The sequence below is a fragment of the Cetorhinus maximus genome, chromosome 10 (assembly GCF_964194155.1).
Source record: "Cetorhinus maximus chromosome 10, sCetMax3.hap1.1, whole genome shotgun sequence".
In the NCBI taxonomy this organism is placed as follows: Eukaryota; Metazoa; Chordata; class Chondrichthyes; order Lamniformes; family Cetorhinidae; genus Cetorhinus; species Cetorhinus maximus.
The window spans coordinates 131,341,638-131,354,671 of NC_135888.1; the positions used below are offsets into that span (position 1 = coordinate 131,341,638).

Genomic DNA, 13,034 nt, shown 5'->3' on the forward strand with positions numbered 1-13,034 from the left:
TTTCCATTATTTTTAAATGTATTTCCATCCATTGTTTTATCTCTACCTTTTAACCTTTTTTGATTCCTTCACCCCACCCCACCCCCACTAGGGTTATCTGTACCTTGCTTATCCTGCTTTCTACCCTTAATTAGCACATTCCTTTAGAATAATATCACCACCTTCAACACCTCTTTGTCCTTTTGTCGGTGACATCTTTTGGTTATCTCCACCTAAAACTGGCCCTCTATCCAGCTCTCTTGTCCCAACCCACCCCCCCACCCCTAAACCAGCTTATATTTCACCCCTTTTCTATTTTTCCTTAGTTCTGTTGAAGAGTCATGCGGACTCGAAACGTTAACTGTGTTCCTCTCCGCAGGTGCTGCCAGACCTGCTGAGTTTTTCCAGCTATTTTTGTTTTTGAATATACAAGTTACACCAATCCCAACGGGTGCAAGGAGGTAGTCAGCTTAAAATAATCCACAGGTGTATAAAACCCGAGAAGGCAAGAACTCTGCACATTGAGCTAAGTGCAGCCAGTTTAGCTCTTCTATAATAGGACGCAGGCCATTTCTTGACTCTAATTTTTGCACATTTTGGAGAAGCTTGATGCTGGCAGTAGTTTTACTACAAAGCAAGTGCTTTTTATGACTTTAGCAGAAAAACGATGAGAGATTAAATGGAATCTTCATTATAAAAACATTCTCTCTGTGTTCCGGTGAATGTTATGCTGTTAGCTTGCACAGAACTGAAGTCTCCCGTCCTCTAGTTTTAACCCACTAACTTAGGAGTTTGTGTTTAATTACAGTCTGCTGCTTGTTAACCAACTGATTACCAATGGCTAAAATAAGGATGTTCTGGATTTAACAGAAACCGCAGCTGTAGTCAGTCAATTAGGACTGGGGCAAACCTGGGTGAAAGGTCTGTGGCAATAATTTAAGACATTGAGGAGGAGTGGAAACCACAGGAAATAATTCACCCCAAATCAACTGTCAGTGCCCTTTGTAATCCTGAAAATGTTATTTAGATGACCTCGAGATATCCCACTCCAAGGAGAATGAGGCCGGCCTTACTTAACCCACCCCCCTCACAAACAAAATCCCCGAGTGTGGGAATTATCAGACGGATTTTTAATAACATTTATTGAATGAGCTGCATTTGGGGTGGGTGCAAAACATTTTACCCACGATTACTGTTATGCAAGAACTTGTGCAGACAAACGTGGCGTGTAGCAGGAGCCCAGAGACGTGGTTGGGGCAGAGGAGCCTTTCACCTGGTTCCAGGAGGAATGCTGGCCAGACACTGGAGAACTGACTGAGCTTTTCTTGCTGCAGCATGGGATCTTCCAACCAGTGCACTGCTGCACCTGATCCTCCTGCCGCAGGGAAACAGGGGGACACGATGCAAGGGCTGTACAGAACATCAGCTCTTCAGTGTCAACGTAGGAACATAGGAGCAGGAGTAGGCCATTCGGCCCTTTGAACCTGCTCTGCCATTTGATAAGATCACGGTAGATTTGATTGGGGTCTCAACTCCACTTTCTTGTCTGCCCCCATAACCCTTGACGCCCCTGTCTATCAAAAATCTATATAACTCAGCCTTGAATAAATTCAGTGACCCAGCCTCCACTGCTTTCTGGGGAACAGAATTCCATATACTAACAAACTTCAGGAAAAAAAAAATTCTCCTCACCTCTGTCTTAAAAAGACCTCTTATTCTTAATCTGTGTCCCCTATTTCTAGTCTTCCCCGCAAGAGGAAGCATCCTCCTGGGATTCACCCTTTCAACTCAAGATCTTGCACGTTTCAATAAGGTCACCTCTCATTCTTCTAAACTCCAACAATGGGTAATGGCCTAACCTGTTCAACCTGTCTTCATAAAATAAGCCCCTCATCCCAGGAATGAATTGAGTGAACCTTCTCCGAACTGCTTCTAATGCAATTATATCCATCTTCAAATAAGGAGACCAAAACTGTGCTCAGTGCTCCAGGTGTGGTCTCACCAAGGCCCTGTACAGCTGCAGTGGAACTTTCCTACTTTTATATTCCATTCCCATTACAGCTGGGAGGGCAAGAGAGGCATATTAAAAGCAGTTAAGAGGGGTTGTGATGCACTTAATGTTGTTCAAAGGTTGGCTGGGATTGCCGTGATGCACAGGGAACCATAGCCGCTATTTTGGCAGTAGGTGTTTAAATGCGCACAGGCAGGGTCAGCTGGTTCACTGGGTTTTCAACCAGTCAAGAAATGGAGTTTAAAAAAAAATAAACGGTGTTCTACGGACCATTGGCAGAGCGTATACTGGGATGTCTTTTGCCTGACAAGAGAGTTGAGTGTGTTTCTGTAAGTGCTGCACACAATGTACAGGATGAGAACAAAAAAGGGTGGGATGTTAAACTGTCTGTGTTTGGGAGGAAAGAGATCTAAAGGAAGTTCAGATGACATCTTCTGAAATTAAAGGTGCACCCAGCAATCAGGGAGAAAGCTCAGTTAATTATTGTCATCGCCCATTTATTTGACCAAGGAAAGTTTACATTCAATGTACAGGAACAGGTCATTCAGCCCAACAGGTCCATGCCGGTGTTTGTGCTTCACGAATGCTGCCTCCCACCCTACTTCATCTCACTCTAAGATTCTGAGGGGGCTTGAAAGGGTAGAAGCTGAGAAGATGTTGCCCCTTGTGGGGGAATCTAGAATTAGGGGGGCACAATTTCAAAATAAGGGGTCTCCCATATTTGAGACGGAGAAGAGGAGGAATTTTTTTCTCTCAGAGGGTCATTAGCATTTGGGATTCACTTCCCCAGAGGCTGGGTCATTGAACTTATTCAAGGCTGAGTCAGGGAGATTTTTGATTGACAAGGGAGTCAAAGGTTATGGGGAGCAAACAGGAAAGTGGAGTTAAGGCCACAATCTGATCAGCCATGATCTTATTGAATAGATTATTGAACATTACTTGGGGTGGGGGAGGGCATTCCAGAGATCGATGGGGCTGGGGGCGGGTGGGGAATCTGCAGCTTCAGAGCGGAGACACCAGATCATGTGAAGATTTAATATATAAATATAAATCTCTCCTGGGAAGCGGCTGAGGAAGAAAGCAGGGCAAGCGGGATCAGTTTTCAGATTGCGCTAGCAAAGAGCAGGCATTGACACGATGGACTAGACAAATCTCTGTAACTCTCTGTGGAGAGAGCTGCTTTGCCTGTCAGTGGTGAGGTGTGCGCCAGTCTGTGGGTCGGTGTTTTATAGCCATTGGCACAGAGCACAGCAGAACGGAAAAGGTTTGTTCCAGAAATCCCTCCAACACGGTCTTTTCTTTAATGATAGTCTGTGTAGTCTCTGGCGGGCGAGCGGAATATCCATCTGGCGCCAGCGAGGTATTTTATAATCCTCACAGCATAGGAACCCTCCGTTCACAGAGTATTCAGCAGAGTGATGTGTCGGCTTCTATCCGAGGGCCCCTTTCATGCAAAATCAGCCCACGCCCGGGATGCCGCTGCGGAACGCGGGGTGCCTGGGCGGGGGTGCCGAGCGGTGATCCAGGCAGGTGACGCCCACCGATCCCAGTAGCTCGGCCCTGGCGGCGAGGCTTCCGTTGCTAAGCGGTGAGGCACGGAGACAGCCCGTGCTCCACGAGTGCGGTAGAGTCGAAGCTGCCGGCAGGTGGCAACCTCCCCAGTCTTCCTTGACTTCACTTGGGCGCCGCTGAGGGATTGGCAGTCTGGGTGTGCCCAGGGAAGGGAGACAAGGGGAGGACATCACAGACCTCAGGGTAGTATGCTCACCGGAGAAGCTGAAATTTCCTGGGGGTGGGGAGGGGGAAAAAAATAATAATTCTAGTTAACAACTAGTTCAGTCACCTGAGCCTTTACTTGCTTGCTCTCTCTCGAAATCCCCTGGCCCCTCTATTTCTCTGTGCTCCTTCAAAATCCTCCTTTTTGCCACCACGTCTTGTTACCTCACCTAATCTCTCTCACTTAATCTGTACCCGACCCTGACGCCCCTCCATTTCCACTGTAAAGTGCCTCAGGACATCTTTGCATGTTTTAGGGAAATGTCCTAACTCAGACAGTGGTTAGAATGTGGAGCTCACTACCACAGGGAGTGGTTACGGTGAATAGCAAAGATACATTTAAGGAGTAGGTTGATAAACACGTGAGGGAGAGAGGAATAGAAGGGTATGCTGATGCAGTTAGATGAGGTGGGGGTGGGAGGAGGCTCCTGTGGAGCATAAACACCAGCATGGACTGAAAACAGTAAATTTTAGGTAAAAAGAAGTGCCATTTAAACACAAATTGTTGCTTTTTAAAATATAATAAAAACATAAAATTCTGGAAATATTCGGCAGGTCGGGCAGCAACTGTAGAGGGAAATAGAATGAACATTTCAGGTCGAAGATCCTTCATTAGAACCTCCGACGTTAACTCAGTTTCTTTCTCCACAGCTGCTGTCTGACCTGCTGAGTATTTCTAGCATTTTCTGTTTTTGTTTCAGAACTCTGGCATCTGCAGTATATTACCTCTGTGCTTTTTCATAAGGTTTCATACAACAACAACAACTTGCATTTATATAGCACCCCTAATGTAGCAAAACGTCCTAAGCAGCTTCACAGGAGTGGTACCAAACAATCTGCCAGGGTTACATAAGGAGACATTTGGACAGGTGACCAAAAGCTTGATAAAAGAGGTCGATTTTATCAAGTGTCTTAATTAAGACAGGTGAGTGGTAGAGAGATGGGGATGTTTAGGAAGGGAATTCCATGGCTTAGGGCCTAAGCAGCTGAAGGCACGGTCGCCAATGGTGCAGCGATTAAAATTGGGAATAATGCAAAAAGGCCAGAATTGGAGGAACACAGAGATCCTGGTGAGTTCTAGGATGGAGAGCAAAGAGACAGGAAATGAAAGGGAGGAGTTGGAGAGAGAAAACTGTGAAAGGCTGGAAATCTGGACTAAAACCAGAAAAATGCCAAAAACATGCCGCAGATCAGTCTGCAGCTGGAATCTGGGTCCTGATTAACGACCTCACTCGGTCTGATGTTGTGCATTTCTGGTCTACACTCGTGAGTAATTTCGAGGGCCAATTACACTGCATAAATCATTCATTGCCTTCCTTTTTGTAAGACGATGGTTTGTGCCGTGGTGGGCAGCTCTGTGTTAAGCATCACCGGGTATGGTTCAGGAGCTCCACACTGGCATGGCCCTCTCTGCCACATTTGCTGCAGCGGAAGATAGCGTGCTGAGGAACATAAATATTGCAGCTAAAACAATCACTCCCCAACTCCCTGAATTTATATTGGCTTAGTTACCTCCCTAAATTCAACCTTCCAAGAACCAAGACTCAGTTCCCTTGCCCTGGCGCACGCACTCTCGTCAGTAAGCACTACTGTCCCAACACATCAGGAAACAATCTCAATAGCGTTGAAAACAGGTGGGTTGCAATCATTAGAGAAATCCTGACAGTGTATTTCCTCGCTGATCCTTTTACTTCCTATTTGGTTCATTTTGCCTCTCCTCGCTCGTCCTAACACTTCAAGCTTCTCGGTGCTAAATAGCCTGACTCAGCAGAAGCCCGAGGCTGGCACCTACAACTTTCCTGGCGCAAGAAGCGTTAACACCACCTCCAGATCTTTGGCTGGAATTTGGTGGACCTTTGCCTTTGATTCAGGGATCTTTCATTTACCTTTGATTTGAAGATCTTTTATCAAGAGCTGCAGGTTGCGCACGGCCTCGGCGCTGCCCGAGAGGGCCGCCCTCTGATACCACTTGATTGCTTTCGTGAAGCTCACCGGGAGGCCTGAGAGCGAAACAAGAGATTGCTTCGTTAGTCTGTTCTGGTGGAAGGGGACTGCTTGCTGCACTGTTCATTCACCAATCCATAAATCCTGCACGGAAGCCGGAGTGGGGTTGGCAATCCAGAACGCTATCACTGAGCCATGGGTTTTTAATCATTCTTTGACGGGTTGTGGGCGTCACTGGCAAAGGTCAGCATTTGTTGCCCATCCCTAATTGCCTTTGAACTGAGCGGTTTGCTAAGCTATTTCAGAGGGCAGTTAAGAGTCAGCCATATTACTATGGGCCTGGAGTCACATGTGGGCCAGATCAAGTCAGGACGGTAGATTTCCTTCCCTACAGGGCATTAGTGAACGAAACCCAGATGGGTTTTTATCAGAATTGACGATAGCTTCATGGTCACCATCACCAATTCCAGACTTTTTAAAAAAAAATTAATTGCCATGGTGGGATTTGAGCCCATACCCCCAGAACATTTTCCTGGATCTCTGGATTATTAGTGCAGTGACATTACCACTTCACCACTATCTCCCCTGTCTCTCATGGCTGACACTATGAGAGACACAGGCAGGTGCAAAGGGAAAAGGATAACAGTAATTTATTCCCAGATCTTACTATGTAGGCAAAGCTGGCACTATCCTCCTCCAAGCAGACAAGGCTAAGGGGAGATTTAAGAGAGATGTTGAAAACTATGAGCATTTTAACAGAGTAAATAAGGAATAACTCTTTCCAGTGGCAGGAGGGTCAGCAACCAGAGAATTATAGATTTAAGGTGACTGGCAGTATTAGCAGGAGATTCACTCAGTTATACTGCTTGCAACATTATAATTTAAGGCAAGCAATGCCAAAAATAACAGGATTGACGATTAATGGTAAATAACGTTAAAATACCGTAAAGGGATGGGATGACTTTTGTGTTCAGCTAAGTGAAGGATGTTTGTGTTGGAGGATTGGAAACATGTAGACTCAGGTCTTGTTTTCTCCCATGATTTCTGATTTGTTGGGAGCCTGGCTCCCCTCTTTAACTCTATCAAGGTTTAAACCCTCCTCTGATCAGCCATGATCATAACAATTGGCCCACTCCTGCTCCTATTTTCTATGTTTCTATGATAGTCCAGTACCTCCCAGTCCTTGCTGGTGGAACATTCCCAGAGCACACAGCGCATCAGCGTGTCCATGGGCTGCAGCCTTCTGGTAGAGCTCCACAGCTCTCTGAAAGTCCTTCTTCACTCCCCAGCCCTTCTGGTAACAAATCCCCAGATGATATTGACTTGCAGGATCCTGCAAGGACAAATAACAACTCTTATACTCCAAATCTCAGCTGCGGTTGTCAAACACAAAATTTGTCATGGAGCTAAGTTAGTATGGAATCTTTATCAGAAAGTTGGAACCAATATTAAGAAGTTGGGCCCTCACTGCTTCAGTGGGTAGGAACATGAGTGTAGTACTAAGGATCAAATACATTCCTAGGATTGTTTTCTATAACCTCCAACTCTTGTCCATCTCCCACTCCCTTCATCCCACCAGTAATGGCCGTGCCTTCAGTCTCCCAAAGCCCTAAAATCTCTGGAATTCAACTAACCTTTGTGAGGAAGCAGCGTTTCCTGGCAATTGCCGAATGGCCCAGCTCTAATTTTAAGGTTATGCCTTCTTGTTCTATGTTGCTTCACCAGGGGAAATAGGGTAGATAGAAACTACCAAACCCTTTAATCATCTTAAACACTCAATCATACGAAGCCTTCCACACCATGTCAGAACAGGAGGAATACAGTAAAGGGTGGGGGAATGGCACTAAGTGAATTTCTCATTCGAGAGCTGATGCAGTCATGATGGGCCAAATGACCTCCTTCTGCACTGTAACAATTCTGAGATACTTTGCTGTCTTCGCTGAGGGTTTGGAGTGTATCTGGGATGTAGTCTATGCAATGACTTTGCTGGTCATCATTTGAGAGTCTGAGTGCACTGTAATGGTGGGGGGAGGTCGGGGGGTTAATGTAGACATTTTCTGATAGATGAGCCAGAACTTCAGGAGGCCATTCAGCCCATCTCAAATAGATCACCCCTTAATCCTCTACACTGCATTAAAAGCACAGAGTATCTTACCCCGCTTTCAGATGCCATTGTCAGGTACCTGGCAGCTCGCTGCAGATCTTGGTGGGGTTCTTTTGTAAAGAGCACACCGAGGTAGGCTTGGGCCTGGAACAATGAGGGGACATATTGTATTTTATATATCAGAACAGTACTTTCACAGAGATCATTTCTTCCCCATCTCCCTCCTTCCATCCTTTCCTTCCATTTTGTGCCTTATTTTCTCTGGCACTTCAGAAAGAAAGAACTTTCATTTCTATAGCGCCTTTCACAACCTCAGGACATCCAAAAGCACGCTGAAGCCAATGGAGTACTTTTGAAATACAGTCACTGTTGTAGGAAACATGGCAGACAATTTGTGCACAGCGAGCACCCACAAACAGCAATGCAATAATGACCAGATAATCTGTTATAAATGATGCTGCTGGAGGTCAGCACACTGGGGATATCTCCCTTGCTATTCTTTAAACAGTGTTATAGGATCTTTATATGCACCTGAGGGGGCAGAGAGGGCCTTGGTTTAACTTCTTTTGGATGAGATGGCACCCCTGACAGTGTAGCACCCCGCTCAGTGCTGGACTGGGAGTACCGATTTAGATTTTTTTTTGTGTGTGTAGTGGGAGGGATCTCTCTGAGGAAGGCAGCAGGCGAGCAGGTTGAACGATCGTTTCACAGCATCTCGAGCTAGGAGTGTCAGATGACTAAAGATTAGGCACGACGGTAACAGTCAGATGTCTTGCCGACAGTCATCTGCTTGTGAAACAGCGCTGCAGTTCAATACAGGCTCAGTCCCTTTGGGAAAGGAGAATGGGGACAAGAGAATAAAATTACAGACAAGTTTAACAGCACAGACACAGGCTATTTGGCACAATAGGTCTAAGCAGATTTTTATGCTCCCCAAGAGTTTCCACGGAAAACAGAGGTGACTCCTCAAATTTATGCAACCCTCTTGAAGGAACTTAGCAACTTGGCTGAACTATTTTGTACATGTGCAACATATGTTTTTTTTCCAAAGAAATATGATCGCTTGCCTCTTTGATCCCAGATTTGGCTGCCTTTTCCAACTGTTGTATGGCTTCCTGGGTATCTCTGGCCTCTCTTCTTGGTTTTACGTGCAAGAGGTACATGGCCCAGCGGAATTGGGCCATGTTGTGTCCTAGGGCAGCAGCGTTACTGTAATACAAAGCAGCCTGGGAGGGGAGGGGAGGAAAGTGAATAGGATTGGACTGGATTACCATATCATAACATCTGAGACACTGCCCTACATTTAAAACACAAAGACCAAAAACAACACATGGTGGGGATTTCAGTACTTTATGTCCTACCTGGGTAAAGTGGTTTGTGGAAATGGGGTTACTCCTCGTATATTTTTTATATTCTTTCACCGATGTGCGCGTCACTGGCAAGGCCTGTATTTGTTGCTCATCCCTAACTTCCCTTGAAAAGGTGGTGCTAGTATACTCACACAAGTAGGCAAACGTGTGGCACTTTAAGCACAGGCATACTACACAGACAGTAATGAGATGAAAGACTTCCTTTTTTTTTAGAAAAAAGATTTTTTTATTATTCATTCATAGGATATGGGCATAAGCAGTTATTGCCCATCCCCAATTGCCCTTGAGATAACTGGTGGTGATAACTGAGTGGCTTGCTGGACCTGTTAAGAGTCAATCATACTGCTGTGTGTCTGTAGTCACGGGAAGGTCGGCACTGTGCTCAAGTTGCTGGACTAGTAATCCGGAGACGTGAGTAGGAATCTCCCTCGGGCAGCTGGACAATTTAAATTCAGGTAATTAAATAAATCTGCAATAAAAAGCTAGTACAAGTAGAGTATCTGGAATCCAGCAACCTGGGGGCTGAGTCCGTGCCGGATTTTGAAAAATAATCGGGACGTCTCAATTTAAATTGGAACGCCTTAATTCAGTGAATAGGGGACGTGGGAAAACCAACTGGTGTGATTGCAAAGCACTTTAGGTTAATGGCTCTGTTGCTGCTGATATTAATTCACTTTTCACACATTGGATTTAATAGCTCTTTCATGCCTCCACCACTTCACTACATCAGTGCACCCTGTTTAAAATAAGGAAAGATCAATCAAACTGAAACGATGTTAAAAATACCCTGTAGTTGTACCTGAAAACTATTTGATTTTTTATTCGTGCAAGATTGCACAGTACTCATTAATAACTCTCTTCGAACAGACTTGGGTCAGATGCAAGAAGACAGCCAGTGCCCATGGTACTTAAATACTTTTGGGAATCAAATGTTTGAATTTAAGCTTCTATGTGGGTGGTCTTAATGGCATCAAAATTCAACATAGGTATCCTGTACTGTAGCAAGAATAGACACATGTCCTGATCCCAAGTACAACACATAGCTAAATATTCTATTTCATTGGATTCTGCAAGAATCTTTTGTTCTTCCTGAGTGAATTCAACTGCCTCTGCCACATCAGCACTGGGTTGAGCGGGGTCAAGGTTTGCTGGAGAATGGGAAAATAATGTCCAGTTTTTGGGTAGCTGGATTTGAGGTACTCTACCTGTATCAGTAATATTGCAAATGAAACTACCCGATTGTCATTAAAAACCTATTTGATTCACTAATGTCCTTTACGGAAGGAAACTCGCTGTTCTTATCCATGTGTGACTCCAGATCTATGTGGTTGGGCAATAAAAGCTGGCGTTGTCATTGGCAACCACATCCCATGAATGAAACGGGGTAAGAGCAACAGGTTTCCCTCTCGGGTTGATGTGGTGGGTTTGACCTCAGTCCAGTGTAACCACTATGCTATTATATCTGTTTGAGTGAGGAATGTTGACTAGGGGGATCTCCGTGTATTCTTCAAGCAATGCTTTAACTTCCACCTCAACTACAGGAGGTCCTGATTTAGTGTCTGTCTGAAAAATAAGCGCCTACTGGAATGCATCACACCCTCAGTACTGGGCTGGAATCCCCATCTCGATCATGTGCTCAAGTCTCGCAGTGAGGTTCAAATCTATAACCTCCTGGCTCAAGGCATGCTGTGCTTGCGGGAAAGGAAGTGAAAAACAAACAGAATAGAAGTCAGAAGTCAGATTCCTACCTTCTCGATGTCTTTGACAGTGCCTCTCCCCAGCTCATAGCAGACTCCAACATTGTACTGGGCCTTGCTATAGCCTTGGTTGGCTGCTATCATGAAATAGGAGAATGCCATATCGTAGTCTTGGGCTTTTATGTTTTCCAGCCCTGTTCGGGAGACATTTAACAAACAGGAAGATCAATGCAGCATAGATAGAGACTTTGATAGGTCAAAGTAAGTATATCAAAGTGAACATTTTAATTAATGCCTCCATTCTATCAAAGTGTAAACAGCAATTTTGACTTGGTTATTAGGTGAGAAGAGGATCTGGTGTGCATATGCTTTCATTGGCTGAATGGCCAGTCAACCTTCTTTCCTTAGACAGACATTTTAAAATTCTCAGTGGGATGTGGGTGTCACCAGCAATGTTGGTTATTGGTCATCCTTCAGCTGCCTTGAAACGATGGTGTCTGCTTTCTTGAACCCTTGCAGTCTGTGCGAGGAAGGTACATCCACAGTGCTATTGGGTACTGACATTAGGTATGGTCATCTAGATGAGGTATCCAGGAGAAAATGTATCGTGTAAGCAAACTCAGGAGGGAGGGGATTCTAATCAGTAAAATTGCCTACCAATAATGTTTAAGATGGAAGAAATGCTGGACTCTGTAGCTCTCCTCAAGTTGGAAGTGGCTTGGTTTAAAACTTCTTCTGGATTGGGTTCCTCCCTCTATAAACAGACAGGATAGCAGAGTTTAACAGTCAACAGAGCAAAGCCATACTGATTCTTCTTAAAGTAAGGCTCAATACACTCCCAGGAATGCACTCGGGCTAAACATGGAACAAAATCACTTCTGAAACAACAACATTCCCCCACTTAAGTTTTGCAGTGGAGAAAAGGGACAGTCTGGTTACCTGGAGATCTCCTCGCTGGCTATTTCCATCTGGCAGACCACATTCTGAGCATTGTATACCTTTTATAAGCAGCAACTCATCTGCAACACACAGAAGAACATATATGAACATACTAGAAATCTACGGGCACACAAGGTACTTGTGGGATAAAAGCAGAAAATGCTGGCACAGTCACGAAGGATAGAGTAGACTTCCTAAAAGGTTCTGTAAATGCTTAAAGAGCAAGAGGATAATTAATGAAAGAGTGGGACCAATTAGAGACCAAAAAGGTAGCATGCATGTGGAGGTGACAGACATGGGCCAGGATTTTACGGCCCCATCGCTGTGTGTCTCCTCCCCAGCGGATGTGGCGAGCCATTTAAATCTCCATTCAGTTCGGCAGGACCGTAATATCCTGCCGGGCAGGAGGGACCATAAAATCCCGGCATGGTTCTTAATGAATATTTTGCGTCTGTTTTCATAAGGAGTTATATAGTTATGGAATAACAACGAAAAGTGCTGGAAAAACTCAGCAGGTCTGGCAGCATCTGTGGAGAGAGAGAGAGAGAGAGAGAGAGAGAAAAACAGAGTGTTAATGGCCAGAATTTTACTTTGATCAGAGCTCTGAAGGAGAGTCATCCAGACTCGAAACGTTAACTCTGTCTTTCCCTCCACAGATGCTGAGTTTTTCCAGCATTTTTTGTTTTTGTTGTGTTACATTTTTTAGCCTAGGTCCAAATGAAAATTAAAATAGGAATAGAAAATACTGGAAAAACTCAGCAGGTCTGGCAGCATCTGTGGAGAGAAAAACAGAGTTAACATTTCGAGCTCTGAAGAGTCGTACAGACTTGAAACGTTCACTCTGTTTCTCTCTCCACAGATGCTGCCAGACTTGCTGAGTTTTTCCAGTATTTTTTGTTTTTATTTCAGATTTCCAGCATCCGCAGTATTTTGCTTTCATCCAGATGAAATGTATCCCAGGCTGCCAAGAGAAGCAAGGGCAAAAATTGTGGAGGCTCTGACCATAATTTTCCACCCCTTTCTGGCTACAGGTGTAGTGGCTAGAGGACTGTGAATGTTGTACCATTGTTTAAAGAGGGAGGGAGGAAGGGATAATCTGATTAATTACACACCAGTCAGCCTAACGTCAGTGGTGGATAAATGATTGGAAAAAATTCTGAGGAACAGCATAAATCAATATTTACAGAGGCACAGATTAATAAAAGACAGTTAGC

General features: G+C 44.7%; 1 protein-coding gene across 2 annotated transcripts in view; it reads right to left on the reverse strand.

Annotated features, from left to right (window-relative positions):
- Positions 1-404: 404 nt before the first annotated feature.
- The window catches only part of dele1 (DAP3 binding cell death enhancer 1), a 34,152-nt gene continuing 21,522 nt past the window's right edge, over positions 405-13,034 (reverse strand). For both annotated transcript variants that reach the window (XM_078551161.1, XM_078551160.1), the window contains exons 6-13: positions 11,821-11,900; positions 11,539-11,635; positions 10,933-11,075; positions 8,882-9,040; positions 7,866-7,958; positions 6,884-7,043; positions 5,653-5,766; positions 405-3,776 (exon numbers count right to left, since the gene is read on the reverse strand). In XM_078551161.1, the coding sequence (XP_078407287.1) occupies positions 3,448-3,776; positions 5,653-5,766; positions 6,884-7,043; positions 7,866-7,958; positions 8,882-9,040; positions 10,933-11,075; positions 11,539-11,635; positions 11,821-11,900 (1,175 nt within the window). In that variant the 3' untranslated portion in view covers positions 405-3,447. The remainder of the gene's footprint in view (positions 3,777-5,652; positions 5,767-6,883; positions 7,044-7,865; positions 7,959-8,881; positions 9,041-10,932; positions 11,076-11,538; positions 11,636-11,820; positions 11,901-13,034) is intronic.